At 24.1% G+C, this 13388-nt stretch overlaps 2 protein-coding genes and 1 long non-coding RNA gene across 22 annotated transcripts in view; 1 reads left to right on the plus strand and 2 right to left on the minus strand.

Moving 5' to 3' along the window:
* Positions 1-13388, plus strand: part of LOC147910453 (uncharacterized) — a 132944-nt gene that overhangs the window by 100941 nt on the left and 18615 nt on the right. Inside the window, exon 1 of one of the 5 annotated variants that reach the window (XR_015548311.1) lies at positions 5317-5605. The exons of the other annotated variants lie outside the window; for them this stretch is intronic. This is a non-coding gene — a long non-coding RNA (uncharacterized LOC147910453). Of the gene's footprint in view, positions 1-5316; positions 5606-13388 lie in introns of those variants that run through there. 5 annotated transcript variants of the gene reach the window in all.
* Positions 92-6015, minus strand: LOC105144626 (odorant receptor 4-like). 9 transcript variants are annotated; one of them, XM_087415915.1, is made up of 8 exons: positions 4759-4836; positions 4082-4351; positions 2935-3403; positions 2499-2598; positions 2173-2292; positions 1849-2004; positions 1597-1646; positions 92-113 (listed from the first exon to the last, which is right to left on the minus strand). In XM_087415915.1, exons 1-8 carry the CDS (start codon positions 4814-4816, stop codon positions 107-109), a joined length of 1230 nt encoding a protein of 409 aa, XP_087272041.1. In that variant the 5' UTR covers positions 4817-4836; the 3' UTR covers positions 92-106. The 9 variants fall into 9 exon arrangements, with proteins under 9 accessions (XP_087272041.1, XP_087272051.1, XP_087272036.1 ...); XM_087415925.1 differs by lacking the exon at positions 92-113 and adding an exon at positions 718-1054 and having other exon boundaries at positions 4082-4355; positions 4759-4837; XM_087415910.1 differs by lacking the exon at positions 92-113 and adding an exon at positions 718-1054.
* Positions 6521-13331, minus strand: LOC105144618 (odorant receptor 33a-like). 8 transcript variants are annotated; one of them, XR_015548215.1, is made up of 7 exons: positions 12935-13330; positions 12253-12522; positions 10901-11369; positions 10726-10825; positions 10440-10559; positions 9878-9944; positions 6521-6576 (listed from the first exon to the last, which is right to left on the minus strand). XR_015548215.1 is itself a non-coding variant. In XM_087415768.1 (7 exons), exons 1-7 carry the CDS (start codon positions 12963-12965, stop codon positions 6523-6525), a joined length of 1200 nt encoding a protein of 399 aa, XP_087271894.1. In that variant the 5' UTR covers positions 12966-13009; the 3' UTR covers positions 6521-6522. The 8 variants fall into 8 exon arrangements, 7 of the variants coding, with proteins under 7 accessions (XP_087271894.1, XP_087271899.1, XP_087271889.1 ...); XM_087415768.1 differs by having other exon boundaries at positions 9878-10033; positions 12935-13009; XM_087415773.1 differs by having other exon boundaries at positions 9878-10033; positions 12253-12526; positions 12935-12961.

Consider the following 13388-nt stretch of genomic DNA (forward strand, 5'->3'; position numbering starts at 1 on the left):
GCATGTTTAAAATATTACTTCTTGAAAGTATCGAACGATCAACTTGCAACAAAGTATTTTAAATATTCTGCTTCTTCTCTTATTTCAAATTTCCATCAAGTTTCTATTAGTATCTATTATTGCGGGAAAGAATTGCAAATAAAAAATTGTACAATGTTAGATGGTGATATAGTAATGAAAAAAAAAACAAGTACATGTATCTACCATATTTCCATACTTTCATAAGTCGTCTATAACTATTAAAGTTATAGCTTATAAAGTGTTAGCATAGAACTTACCGTGTATTGCTTTTATATGTTTCCAATTTTTTAAATAAATTGGTTAAAATTTTATTGTTTTTATTCGAGTTCTTTATTTATCAAGATAAATACAAAACGTAAAAGTATTGTTAGATCAGATTATTTATCTTTAATTCTATTCATTATTTATGATTCTAATCATAATATTTATGATTATTATTATTATTGGTAAAAAAATGTTAACATAACAATTGCTTGTCTCGAGAATTTGAGATCGTTTTTGAATAATAAACCGATAATAAAATTTATCAACAATTTAATTTATACATATTGATTTGCTATCTATTTTTAACTTTTGTAATTTTTTTTTAATATCATAATTTTTTTTTAATATCATAACAGCTATTTTTACAATCTAGTTTTTATATGTAACAAATAAATTTTAATATAATATTTAAATGTAAGAAGCAAGGGAAAAAATAAAACTAATTTCATAAATTAATACTAATATTAGCTGAAATTAATTACAAGTGATAGATAATTATAAATTTGTAAGATTAGTTATGAGCCTGAGATGACAAAATATATTATATATCATTGTCCATCTTTGATTGTAACAAATTTTTATATTATAAACATTTATATATTTTGTAATTCAATTGGCGTTAAAAATATGCTGTTTATGTGTTAGATTGTTGTATAACATGATATATAGACTTCATAAAAATAAAAGATTATTTATATATAATGTAAGAAAACACATGATTTCATTTAATTGAAAATGACCGTAATATTTTAGACGCTCCTATGGACTTCTAAAAACAAAAATTGAACATAAAAAATTGTTATAGAAATTAAACGATCATTTGAAATATTTTTATTAAATAAATAATTTTTAAAATATATTATCATTATTTAAAACTGCTTATCTGTATTTAATGATATTTTATAAAATAAATGATTTAATTTAAAAAGCAAATTTGGTTTATATAAAATTCACGAAAAATCATTATTATACAATAGAAATAACCAAAATATATTATTGAAATGTCTTAAAAATATCACATTTCTTAAATATGGTTTTAGGATATCCATGCGAAATATTTCAGATACATCTGTTATGTACCTTTAATTATGTACCTTTAATTTATGTACCTTTAATTTATGATTTTCTTAAATTTAATTTTATATCTGTGTTATTACTTAAGAGAAATTTATTTCTTAGCTTATTCTTTTTAATTAATGCATTAAAATATATTTATTTGTAAATGATATAATATTGATATATTTAAACTAGTGTTTTATAAAAAATTGGATGTTCGAAAAAATTTCTCATGTGTATCATTTTTTCTATTACCTTCTTGTTGTATGCAAAACGGATATATACCCGACAGATGTTTTTACTAACTAAAAAACAAATTTTTGGTAGTAATATGTTTAATAATATCAATGTAAGTACGTGAGTAAATAAAATAATTAGTAATTAAAATATTTAATACATGCATTAAATGTAAAATTTAATTCTTTATTAAAAAATTTTTATAAATGTTTAGTAATACCAAACAATATTTTAGTATAATATTTCTAATTAAACATTAAAGTGTCTTACACTGCAAAATGTGGTCATCGTAACAGGAAATATTTTTCCAACGGTGAGATATATTGGTTTCGATCCTCTTGTCATTAAGATTAACAAATTGTTTGTGGTTTTTGGATCCATAGTGTACCATTTATTATTATATGCCGCGTAATATATATTATTGCACTTGAAAATATCAAAAATATTTTTAAACAAGCTACTGTTTAAATAGTTTCACAACTAAATAGAGAAAATATATTGCAAAACATTGTATATTGTATGATAGTTTGCAAATTTAATTACGCAATATTCAATTTATATGATTTCTGTAATGAAAATATATATGTAACTAACCTGAGCCATTAGAATTTCTCCGAGAATGCAATATAGACACATATGTCCAAATAAATTTAAAATGGTTAATGTAAAAAATATGAAACGAATAACTGGTAAATGATTTCCTTCGTTGAATACCTTCATTTATTTAATTTATAAGTTTTACACATACACACACACACACATACACACTTACACATACACACAAAGATATAGTATCTCATAATTAAAATTATTTCAGATGTCCATAATAAAATATGTTATAAGTAAAAATTTAGATATTATACATATCAGTAGTTTTAATGTTTATATGAATTCTAATTTTTAAGCGTTTTAATACTTACGCTAATTACCCGAAATGCGTAGAAAGCGAATAGTATCGCAAAATATATAAACAAGGAGAGGAGTATATTATTATACATATCTTCAATAGCATCAATAGCTCTGCAAAGCATATGAATATATTCGATTATATGATTCATAACAACCGTCCGATTTTGAAATATCACATTTCTTATTTAATTCTAAAACAATTTTTCCTTTACTAAAGTTTTATCTATATTAAAGCTTAGTTTTTAAATTATAAGAAAAAATAGTTAGCAAATTACGTAAATTATAATTTAAAAACTAAGTTTTAGATAAAATTTTGGTAAAGGAAAAAGTTTTAAAAGTAAATCAAGGAATACGGCATTTCAAGGATAAATGATTGTTCTAAATTACTTTGTATATTTCGGATAGATTATATGTGCGTGTATTTTCTTAACAAATCTAATAACAAACCTAAGTAAACGAAGATGTTTATCTATACAGCACTTTAGCACTTTTTGATAATTTGTGTATTTATCCAAACATGTCAAACGGCTCTTGATAATGTCTAACTGACCAGATATATGAAAAATTAGAAGACTGAGAAAATTGTCAATTCCAGTATAGATCATCAAGGCAATAACTATGTAGATGACTTGACTAAGAAATGTCAGTTCATATTGCGGTCGTTTTGTTATATCGTAAACATAGTAGCTTTGCACAAGCATTGGTTTTCCTGGATCAGTAATGTTGGGAGTCAATCTCATTGACATTCCGAAAGTAGGTGGTATAACAAGAAAGAAGCACTGTATTCCCATTAGGCAATAGGCACAAATAATAATTATGCGTGCACTTTGTGCTCTTTGGATCATGAAACATTTTTCTTGATCACTTTTTGATTTTATCCAATCTTTCGTGACCATATTTATAATGGGTACAATAGCTTTAAAAGGTAAAGAATTTTATTTATATTTTTTAGCGTTGTTAAGTATATTAATTTTAAATTATTAAATGTATTAATTTTAATTCTAAACAGTAAAACGTACAGAAAAAAGAAATTTATACAATGTTAATATTTTCTTTGTAAAAAACGATGTTATATTTTGATGTCATAAATAAAACGTATTTCTAATGTGAACCATTAGAAAGATTTCTTGAGGAGATCGAGAGTCACATTGTTGAAATTCTTGATAATTTTTTTGATAAATTCATTAAATATATGAAAGTGAATTTCGAATGATATTTATATGGCATGTAAAAAATTAACAAAAAAATGTTTTTTATTAGCAAATACTTTACATAAGTATATAATGCATATGTTCCATTTTTTATAGTCGTTTTGCAGTGATATATCGGCTCTTGGTGATCCGAATAGCGAATTTTATTTATAAATTTTTAGGAGATCTGAAAATTTAGAAATAAAATTCGCTTAAAATTTAAAACATTTTATCGAGATATTCATTTCTTAGTACAAAGAAACTTAAAAATATTGAGTTTATATTTATATAATTGTATATTTATATAAGTATTTGTCAATAAAGAATGTATTTTTTTACTCTTTATATGGTGTATAAACGTCGCTTAAATTGTATATATGTAGTAAAACGATTAAAATGCTTACATTCTTTTTTCCACCAAAAAATCATGATTCTAATTACACAGCTTATAACTGGTAAAGTAAATTGTAAATTGTCTAACATTAGCAAAACGTCACCAAAAATTCTTATCAGGGAATGTATAGAAGGAATAACAAGGCAGACTGTTAGTCCCAGAAAAATCACCAGTACTCGAAAATTGCACATTAATTTTTGCCAAGAATTTTGTACGTTTTTGGGCCAAAGTCCAAGCAAATCTAAAGTGAAACGGTTTAGTTTCACCGCCCATTCGAAATCTACCTGCAGAAAATTTGATTAGTCTCACGTTTTTTTTTAAAGTTTACACAATTTAGAACAAATATATAAATATATAGTTATATAAAATCAAATATACAATAAATTATTAAGGGAGTATGTGAAGCAGTTTAAAGTAAAATATTTTTTAACACATTATTTTTGATTACATATATATAAATTTAAAGATTATTCAAGAAATAATAAATAATTTATTATAAAAATCAAGTTGTTATAGATAGCTAACATTATCAATAGTTTAATATATGAATACAAAAACTGTAAAATTGATAATCCAGAATTTTTATTCATGATGAGAGAATAAGATGTGGATTATTATTATGAATAATACCACTGTTTGCACACATTGCACATATTAAAATACTTCTTTAAAGGTCTTTTTACATACAATTACAATAATCGAAACCATAAGCACCTTGGTATCCGTCATATTTGGAACTTTTCATATTGAATGTTGTCTGATGACTGACGTCTATTCCTTTTTCATGAATCGATGTTACCTCTTGTAGAGCAAAAAATATTTTTTGCACATGCTTACAATACTTCTTGAAAGTATCGAACGATCAACTTGCAATAAGGTATTTTAAATATTCTCTTTTGTTTCCAACTTTTAATTTTCTACACCGATCGCGCAAAACATATGCGAATAAAAAATTGCATAGTATATACTTTTAACGAAAAAAACATGCATACGTACACCAGTTATATTTCCATGATTCTATAGTTCTTTGTTGCTTATAACTGTAGTTAGTAATAAATTGCACAGAACTTGTATTATGTATTACTCTTATGTCTTTAATTTTTTAAATATAAATTTTCAAAAATTTATATTATTCTTTTTTATATTCAAAATTTTAAAATAAACGTGTAATGTAGAAAACGTAAAGTTTAATAAATTAAGTTATTAAAATAACTGCTATAGTTAATAAAAATAAATAAATTATTTTTGTAGAAATTTTATTGGACATTTTTTATAGCAATATGATAAAATTAAAAGAAATTTTTCAAAAATATCCATGTTTCTGAGTGCGGAAGAAATTTCAACATGAAGCCAATAATGATTATACGGACTTTACAATTCTTTGACCGTTAAAGTAAATGAAAATCCAAGAAAAGTTTCTACATAAAGTGTAAAATAAAGCAATAAAAAAAAATGATAGCGACTTACTAGAATGAAGTGCATCCATGCCGACAAATCTGCAAAATCTGATTTGAAAATTATCATTATCTTAACGGTAAATAAAAAATGTTCCAACAATGTGACTATCATGACAAGCAATTTTTTTTGTTTTCATTATTATATTTGTTATTTTTTTTTTAATTTTATATAATTATTATCATTATGAATAAAAGTTTTATATAACATTCATGAATAAAAAATTTATATAATTATTATCAATATGAATAAAAGAGTTTAAAAAATGCATTTACATGTCATATTAATTGGTATTCGTTGTTTAATAGATTTCAATAATAAAATCTTTCTATATATGGTTCTCTATTTAAATATCTCAATATATGAAATATTTATCTAAAAGTAAATTTTTTAGGAGATACTTTATTTTTTATTAATATAAGATGTATAAAATATCTCATAAACCAGTTATTTTGTGATAACTATACCTTGCATTTTTTATGTAAAATGATGCATAAAATCGATTTATTTAAACAAACTTTTTTTTGTTAAATAAAAGTAAAAGTAATTTTAAAATCCAAATTACAGAAGTATTTTCATCTAGAACAAATGTTAATTACAAAAACTATAATGTTAATTACAAAATATTGTTTTAAAATAAGAAAATCTTATTTAAAACATTATTTTTATTAAATATATAAGTTTTTAAATATTTGTGTAATTATTGAATTAATCATAATATAAATTCATTATTAAAAATTAAATAGTTAACACGATTAACTTTACGTTTTAGGAGAAAGATAGATACTTATAGACTACGATTCAGATTACAGAATTTAATTTCAGATTTCATCCTGCATCATTTAATAAAATTCAATTATTTTCTATCGAATTTTACAGTGAAATCTAGAATTTATTTTATATTTGATTAATGCATAATTTTTACATTATTTTTTTAATAAATAATTAAAATGTCAAAATAAATAATATCAAAAAGAATTCAAATATATCTTACTTTTAATTTCTCGTTGTATGTAAGACGGATATATAGCCAACTGATGTTTTTACTAACTGAAAAACATTTTTAAAAACATAATTATATATAACATTTTTAAAAACATAATTATATCTAACATAGTACGACAAAAATTGATTTTTTTTGATCTCATAAAAAAATCAAAGAGATTCTGAAAGTAAAGGTAAAAAAAATATCCATGTCTGAGCATTTTATCAGATCAAGTTGTTAACGTTTTTTAAGTATCATCAAATGTCTTTTTATTTATATATAATACTGTACAGCACAAATTTCCTCCCACGAAAAATTCAAAGAGATTTTGAAAGTAGATGTTAGGAAAGCATACTCGTGTCTCGTTACTGACTTACTTTGACATTGTTGCGATCTAAACAAAGCGACGTAAACAAGCAATAATCACAATCCAGCTCATTCCCTGTTCTTCAGTTCGAATAACCGCGGATTTAGTTGATGAAATTTCAAACTGTACATTTAAAACGAAATTGAAAGTGAAAGAAATATTAAAATAAACAATAATGTAGTCCAAATCGAATAATTATTGTTATGTGTGTGGTTTATTTGCACCTCCAAGCTATATGCAAAATATAACAAAAAATATTGTGGTGGCATTTTCATGTGACGTATATACATATACTGAATATGTGGTATGTACCAGAAGTGTGCGATTATTGTTATCGTTGTTTGCTCGGATGGAAAAATAAATCCCATAAAATTAAATTTGTTGCACCGACAATTTGGTTACGACGTACCAAATACGCACCTAAATTATGCTATTTTTGCGCAATAAAATTGAAAACTTCTGATTTCCGATAATAATATTCGTGAAAAATTGATTACGCCAATGTAGAATCCATAATTCCGGCACAAGTACGTTCTGCAAAATATCCAACTGCGCCTTTAGACGACATATCAAAGGACAAACAATCAAAATCATCACCTTCTACTTCAAGTGGCATATTTTCTGAGCTCGAATTCGAATTTGTTGCAACATCAAATGAATTGGGCTATAAAATGCCGCATTTTGTGACGCAAGCGGACTTTAATAACATTGTTCGTGACGCCAATTTATCAAAAGGTGCAATAGAAATAGTCGCGTCTGAAGCAATGGAATTTAGTTGCTGATGATTTTAAAATAACGAGACTTCGTAAACGCGACATTACAATTAAATTCGACAAATATTTCTATTTACACGAAGCTTCTAAAAAGAACTTGGCCTATTGTAATGATGTTGATGCATTGTTCAGAGAGATCGGTTATCATGATCCACAGAAATGGCGATTTTTTATCGATTTGTCAGTGACTAGTTTGAAAGTAGTCTTATATATTGTATATTAGAAATAAATATCCATCCATTTCAATTGCTTACACTATAAATATGCTAGAAAGTTATGGAAATATGAACAACTAATCAATTACTATCAGCATGAATGGAGAATTTGTTGCGATCTGTGGGATTGCTGACTGGTTTGAAAAAAGGATATTTTATCAATGTTTTTTGTGCGTTTTTGGGAAGACCGTAAGACAGATCTATATTACATTAATTTCATATGAAATTCACGTACAAACTTCCAATTGGATCAGTTAAGTATCGATTCGAGCACTTGATCCTTCTGGCAAAGCTTTCCAGTTATTGCACTCAATATTTCCAAAATTGTCCGTAGTAAAAATCGAAACAGGTAAATTGATTTCAACATTGCTTTTATCGTTTAATTTATTTGATTATTTTAAATTCTTATTCAGTTAATGGTCTTATTCAAGTATGTATTTAATGTTCTAAATATATAAAAAAAATTGATAAAAAATAAAAACTTCCATAAATTGTTGAATACAGTAAAAAAGCGAGCATGGAATGGTTTGATAGCTGTGATTGAAAATTTTGGACAATAAAAAAGTTGACAATTACAAAAAAATTGTTGCTGAAATGATTTCGGCTTTTCATGCAATGAAAGTTAACATGTTGCTCAAAATACACTTGCTTTACAATCATTTGGATTTTTTGTTTCCACCAAATTTGGATAAATTCAGAATTTAGGTGAATTCAAATTTGAATGTCATGGTGAACGTTTTCACCAAGCATTACGATCATTGAGAAATGCTTCAAAGGAAAAGACATCAGACACATGCTTGGTGAATACTATTGGTTTATTCGTGATAAAAAACTAGAATCATACAAACAGCAAATCAAATGACCAAGATTTTTATAATAATTATAATTATAATTGTATTATTATTATTATACAAAAATTTGAAAATATACGAAAAAAAAAAATTCTCAGTTGTTTTTTTTTGTATTCGGATGGACTCATCACATAATTTCACATACAAAAACGTCAATTATTTATTTTAAGAAATTATTATATAATTTAAAACAATTGTAAAAAGCCAATATAAAATAATACGATAAATGGCTGCATAAAAAACGTTAACAACTTGAACTTGATAAAACGCTGAGTATTTTTTTTTACATCTACTTACAGAATCTGTTTGATTTTTTCACGGGCGTGAATGTGTGTTGTATTGTGTAATAATAATTCTAATAATTAATTAATATTAAAATTTAATGCAGCAAACAAAGTTGAAATAAAATGAAAAGTTTAAATTTTATATTGTAAAATGTGATACAAATCCCCGGGAAAAAATATTCTATATATAATTATATAAAATTATATATAATTTTATATATTTGTACACTCTCTGAGAAAAAAATATCTTAAATTTCATAAATTTCAATAAATATTTATTTAAATAGTACCAATTAAATATATTTATTTATAAATATATTTATATTTATTAAACTTAAAAATATATTTATTTGGTACAAAAAAACATTAATTTGATTTAACAATTACCTCTTTAAGTAAATATTTATTTATTGTAAATAAATGTTTAATTGTAAGTAAATGTTTAGTATTCAAACAAATATTTATTTAAATTTAGGTTATTTTTTTCTCAGTGTATATATAAATAAGAACATATTTTATATATAATTATATAGAATTTTATATATATAAGTTTATATATATAATTATATATGAACATATATAATTATATATAAACATATATAATTATATAAAATTATATATATATTAGGTGTTGGAATTAATTCGTAGCGTTTTTTAATGAAAGAATGTTATTTATTTCACATGAGCATTAAAAAATACATTAATGAAAGTACTTCCCATCACTTGTAAAACGCTACGAATTAATTCCAACACCTAATATATTTTTATATAATTATGTATAAAATATTTTACCGGGTCGTTGTATAAAACATATTATAAAATTATATGCCAAATAAATTTTAATACAACAATTACTGTCAAACATTGATATCTTACACTACAAAACGTTGCCATTGTTACAGGGAATACCTTTCCAGCAGTAAGATAAACCGGTTTAGAACCTCTGATCATTAAAATCAACAAGTTTTGTGTTACTTTAGAATTCATGATGTACCATTTATTACTGTATGCTGCATAATATATTTTATTGCACTTGAAAGTATCGAAAATATTTTTAGATGATAATTATTACACTTTATTTAGTAATTAAATATAAGTTAATTGTTAATTATAGAACATTGAATATATTTTGACACTTATATTATAACTTTTTTACTTCTTATATTCTATTGCAGAATCAATCTATATTGTCAGTTCTAAAAATGTTCATAAAACTTTTGTTTAGCTGATCCAAAAATTAAACAAAGTTATTAATAATTTAATTTGAATTCACAAATATAGAAATTAATACTAATTTTCTACATGTAACAAACACTGGATTTAATGCATTATAAATTAAATACTTTTTACATAAATTATAATAGTAATTTATAAAGATAATTATGCTACATAAAATTAACATAACTTTTATAAGAAATAAGAGAAATAATCAACTAACCTGGGCAACCAAAATTTCACCAAGAGCGCAATATAGGCACATATGTGCAAATATATTGATTACGGTGGATGCAAAATATATCAAATGAGAGAATGATATATCATTTTCTTCGTCAAATAACTAATTAATAATTTATAGGATAAGACAAAAGACATGATTTTTTAAATATTAATTTGAAAAAGTAAGATATAATATAAATGTATACATTTTTAATTTCTCAATTATTTTCTCAAAGTTAAAAATTACATTTTATTTAAATTAGTTACATAAATTAAAAAATACTTACAGTAATTATCCGAAAACCATAAAAAGCGAAAAGAATCGCAAAATATACAAATAAAAAGAGAAGTATTACATTATATGTATCTTCAATAATGTCAATGACTCTATAAAAAATGATCCGTATATTAGATATATGTATATAGGTGAAGTACTGATTATGTATTTCATATGGATCAAACCTAAGTAAGCGTATGTGTCTTGTTATACAACTGTTTAGTATTTTGTGAGAATTTTTACATTTATCCAAATTTGTTAAACGGTTCTTCAGAATATCTAATTGACCACATATATGGAAAACCAACAGCCCGAGAAAATTATCGATTCCACTATAGGACATCATGGCAATAATGATATAAACAGATTGACTAATAAATGTCAGTTCGTACTGTGGACTTTTTGTTACATCGTAAATGTAATGAGTTTGTAGGGGCATTGGTCTGCCTGGGTCAGTAATGTTGGTGGTATCTCTCATTGATATTCCAAAGCTAGGTAGAACGATAAGATAAAAACATCCTATTCCCATTATGCAGTATGCGAATGTAATAATTATACGTGCACTCTGTGCTCTCCGAATCATTATATTTCTCTCTTCTGCATTTTTCAATTTTACCCAATCCTCCACGATCATGTTCATGATCGGTTCGATAGCTTAAAAAAATTTTAATATTAAAAATGTTTATCACTTAACAAATAATTGAATCGGAATAGAGACTATTATAAAAATTTAATCATAAATGATAAAAAATTTAAAAAGTAAAAAGGAATATTTTTTTTGTATTTACAACAAAAAAATAATTTTATAGAATGTGTAAGAAATAAAAATATATAGTCTAATGCACAATTGAAAAGCACAGACAATAGGAACAGGGAATAACAAATTTCAATTATTCAGAAACTGTATATTAAAATACATGATTTCTAACAGATTGTAATCCGTTTTCTATTTCCTCTTCCCATTGACTGTGTTTCTCATTACATCAGGCTGCATTATAGGCTTTAGATTTGTAAAATATGAAATTTTGATTGCATTATGTACTCACTCATATTATTTATATATATAAATATCTTATCTATACAATATATATACATATATATTTATATAATAAATATCTTATCTGTAAATATCTTATATATACAAACATATACGGATTTTTTTATGACTTTCCATTAACATTTTTATATATATAATAACTAATGGAATTAGATTTTCAAAAAATGTTGGTTACGTTTTATGAAATAATTTATGTGCAAATTTTAATTTTTAATAAGAAAAATGCATATAGGGTACTTATAATTTAAAAATTTTAGAATGTGCATTAATATAGTTCTCTTTGTATAAAAAAATATATATATATATGATATGATATGATATGTATAGTCTTATAACTATAGCCTTACTTGTTAAAAAGCTATTTTGTTTTTCAGCTATTTTAGAGACTTGTAAATATTAAATATTAATTATGACATAATATTTAAATTATATGTTGTTTACTGTATTTAATAATTTAGATAAATAGCAAAATTAGTATACCTTCCTTTTTCCACCAGAAAATTACGATTCTTATCGAGCAACTTATGGTTGGTAGAGTAAATTGTAAATTATCTAGCATTAATATAATATCTCCAAAAATTCTTATTAAGGAATGTATAGAAGGAATAAGAAGGCCCAATGTTACACCCAAAAATACGACAAGCACTCGAAAATTACTCATTAATTGCTGTCGAAAATTTTGTGCAGTCTTAGGCCAAAGTCCAATCAAATTTAAAGTGAAACGATTTAATTTTACCGCCCATTCGAAATCTACCTGCAGAAATCTTAATAAGTCCAAAATTTATTAAAAAGATCACCTGCATTATTTTTAAAACATACTTAAGTAAAGTCATAATTAAATATGTGAATATAATATTAATTATACTTAATTGAATGCAAAATACAATGTTTAGAAACACTTCACTTTTCAATAATCACAGATAATTATAATAATCACTTTTCAATAATCACGCAAGTTGAAAAAATAGTAAATAAGAATCACTCAAAATTTCAAATTAGATGTAATTAATATTTTAATAAAATAACTAGTATATAAATAGTATCATAAAATGCAATAATTTAAAGTTTTTTAAGGTTATCATTAGTTGCATAAATTGTAATGAAAATATTTCTACAACATTTCTTAATTACAGTCATTTATAATAATCAAGAAAATAAACACCTTCGTATCCATTATATTTTGAAGTTTCCATGTTGAATGTTATCTAGCGACTGACGTCTGCTCCTTTTTCATGAATCGACGTTACCTCCTATTCAAAGAAAAACTTTTCTCGCGCATGCTCTCTATAATAATTTTTGAGAAAGATGAACAAGGTATTAAGTATTAAACATTCTGTACCTTCGTATAAAGTTTCCATCACTTCAATATCGAATATCGCACAAAACATTTGTGAATAACAAATTTAATAACAGGGATGTCATGTTAGCAAAGAAAAGACGTATGTATATATCCATTGTTCTCTCACACTTCTATAATCGGCTATAGTTTATAACTATAGCTAGTAATAGGCTATATACATTAAAATATGTCTGTTGATAATAGTTGCTGTAGCAATCTGTGCTCATCACATATCTTCCTCTTTTGTTGTTTGTATAATAATAATTATATATATATA

This window comes from Acromyrmex echinatior, chromosome 2 (genome assembly GCF_024713525.1).
Source record: "Acromyrmex echinatior isolate Ae372 chromosome 2, ASM2471352v2, whole genome shotgun sequence".
Lineage (NCBI taxonomy): Eukaryota > Metazoa > Arthropoda > Insecta > Hymenoptera > Formicidae > Acromyrmex > Acromyrmex echinatior.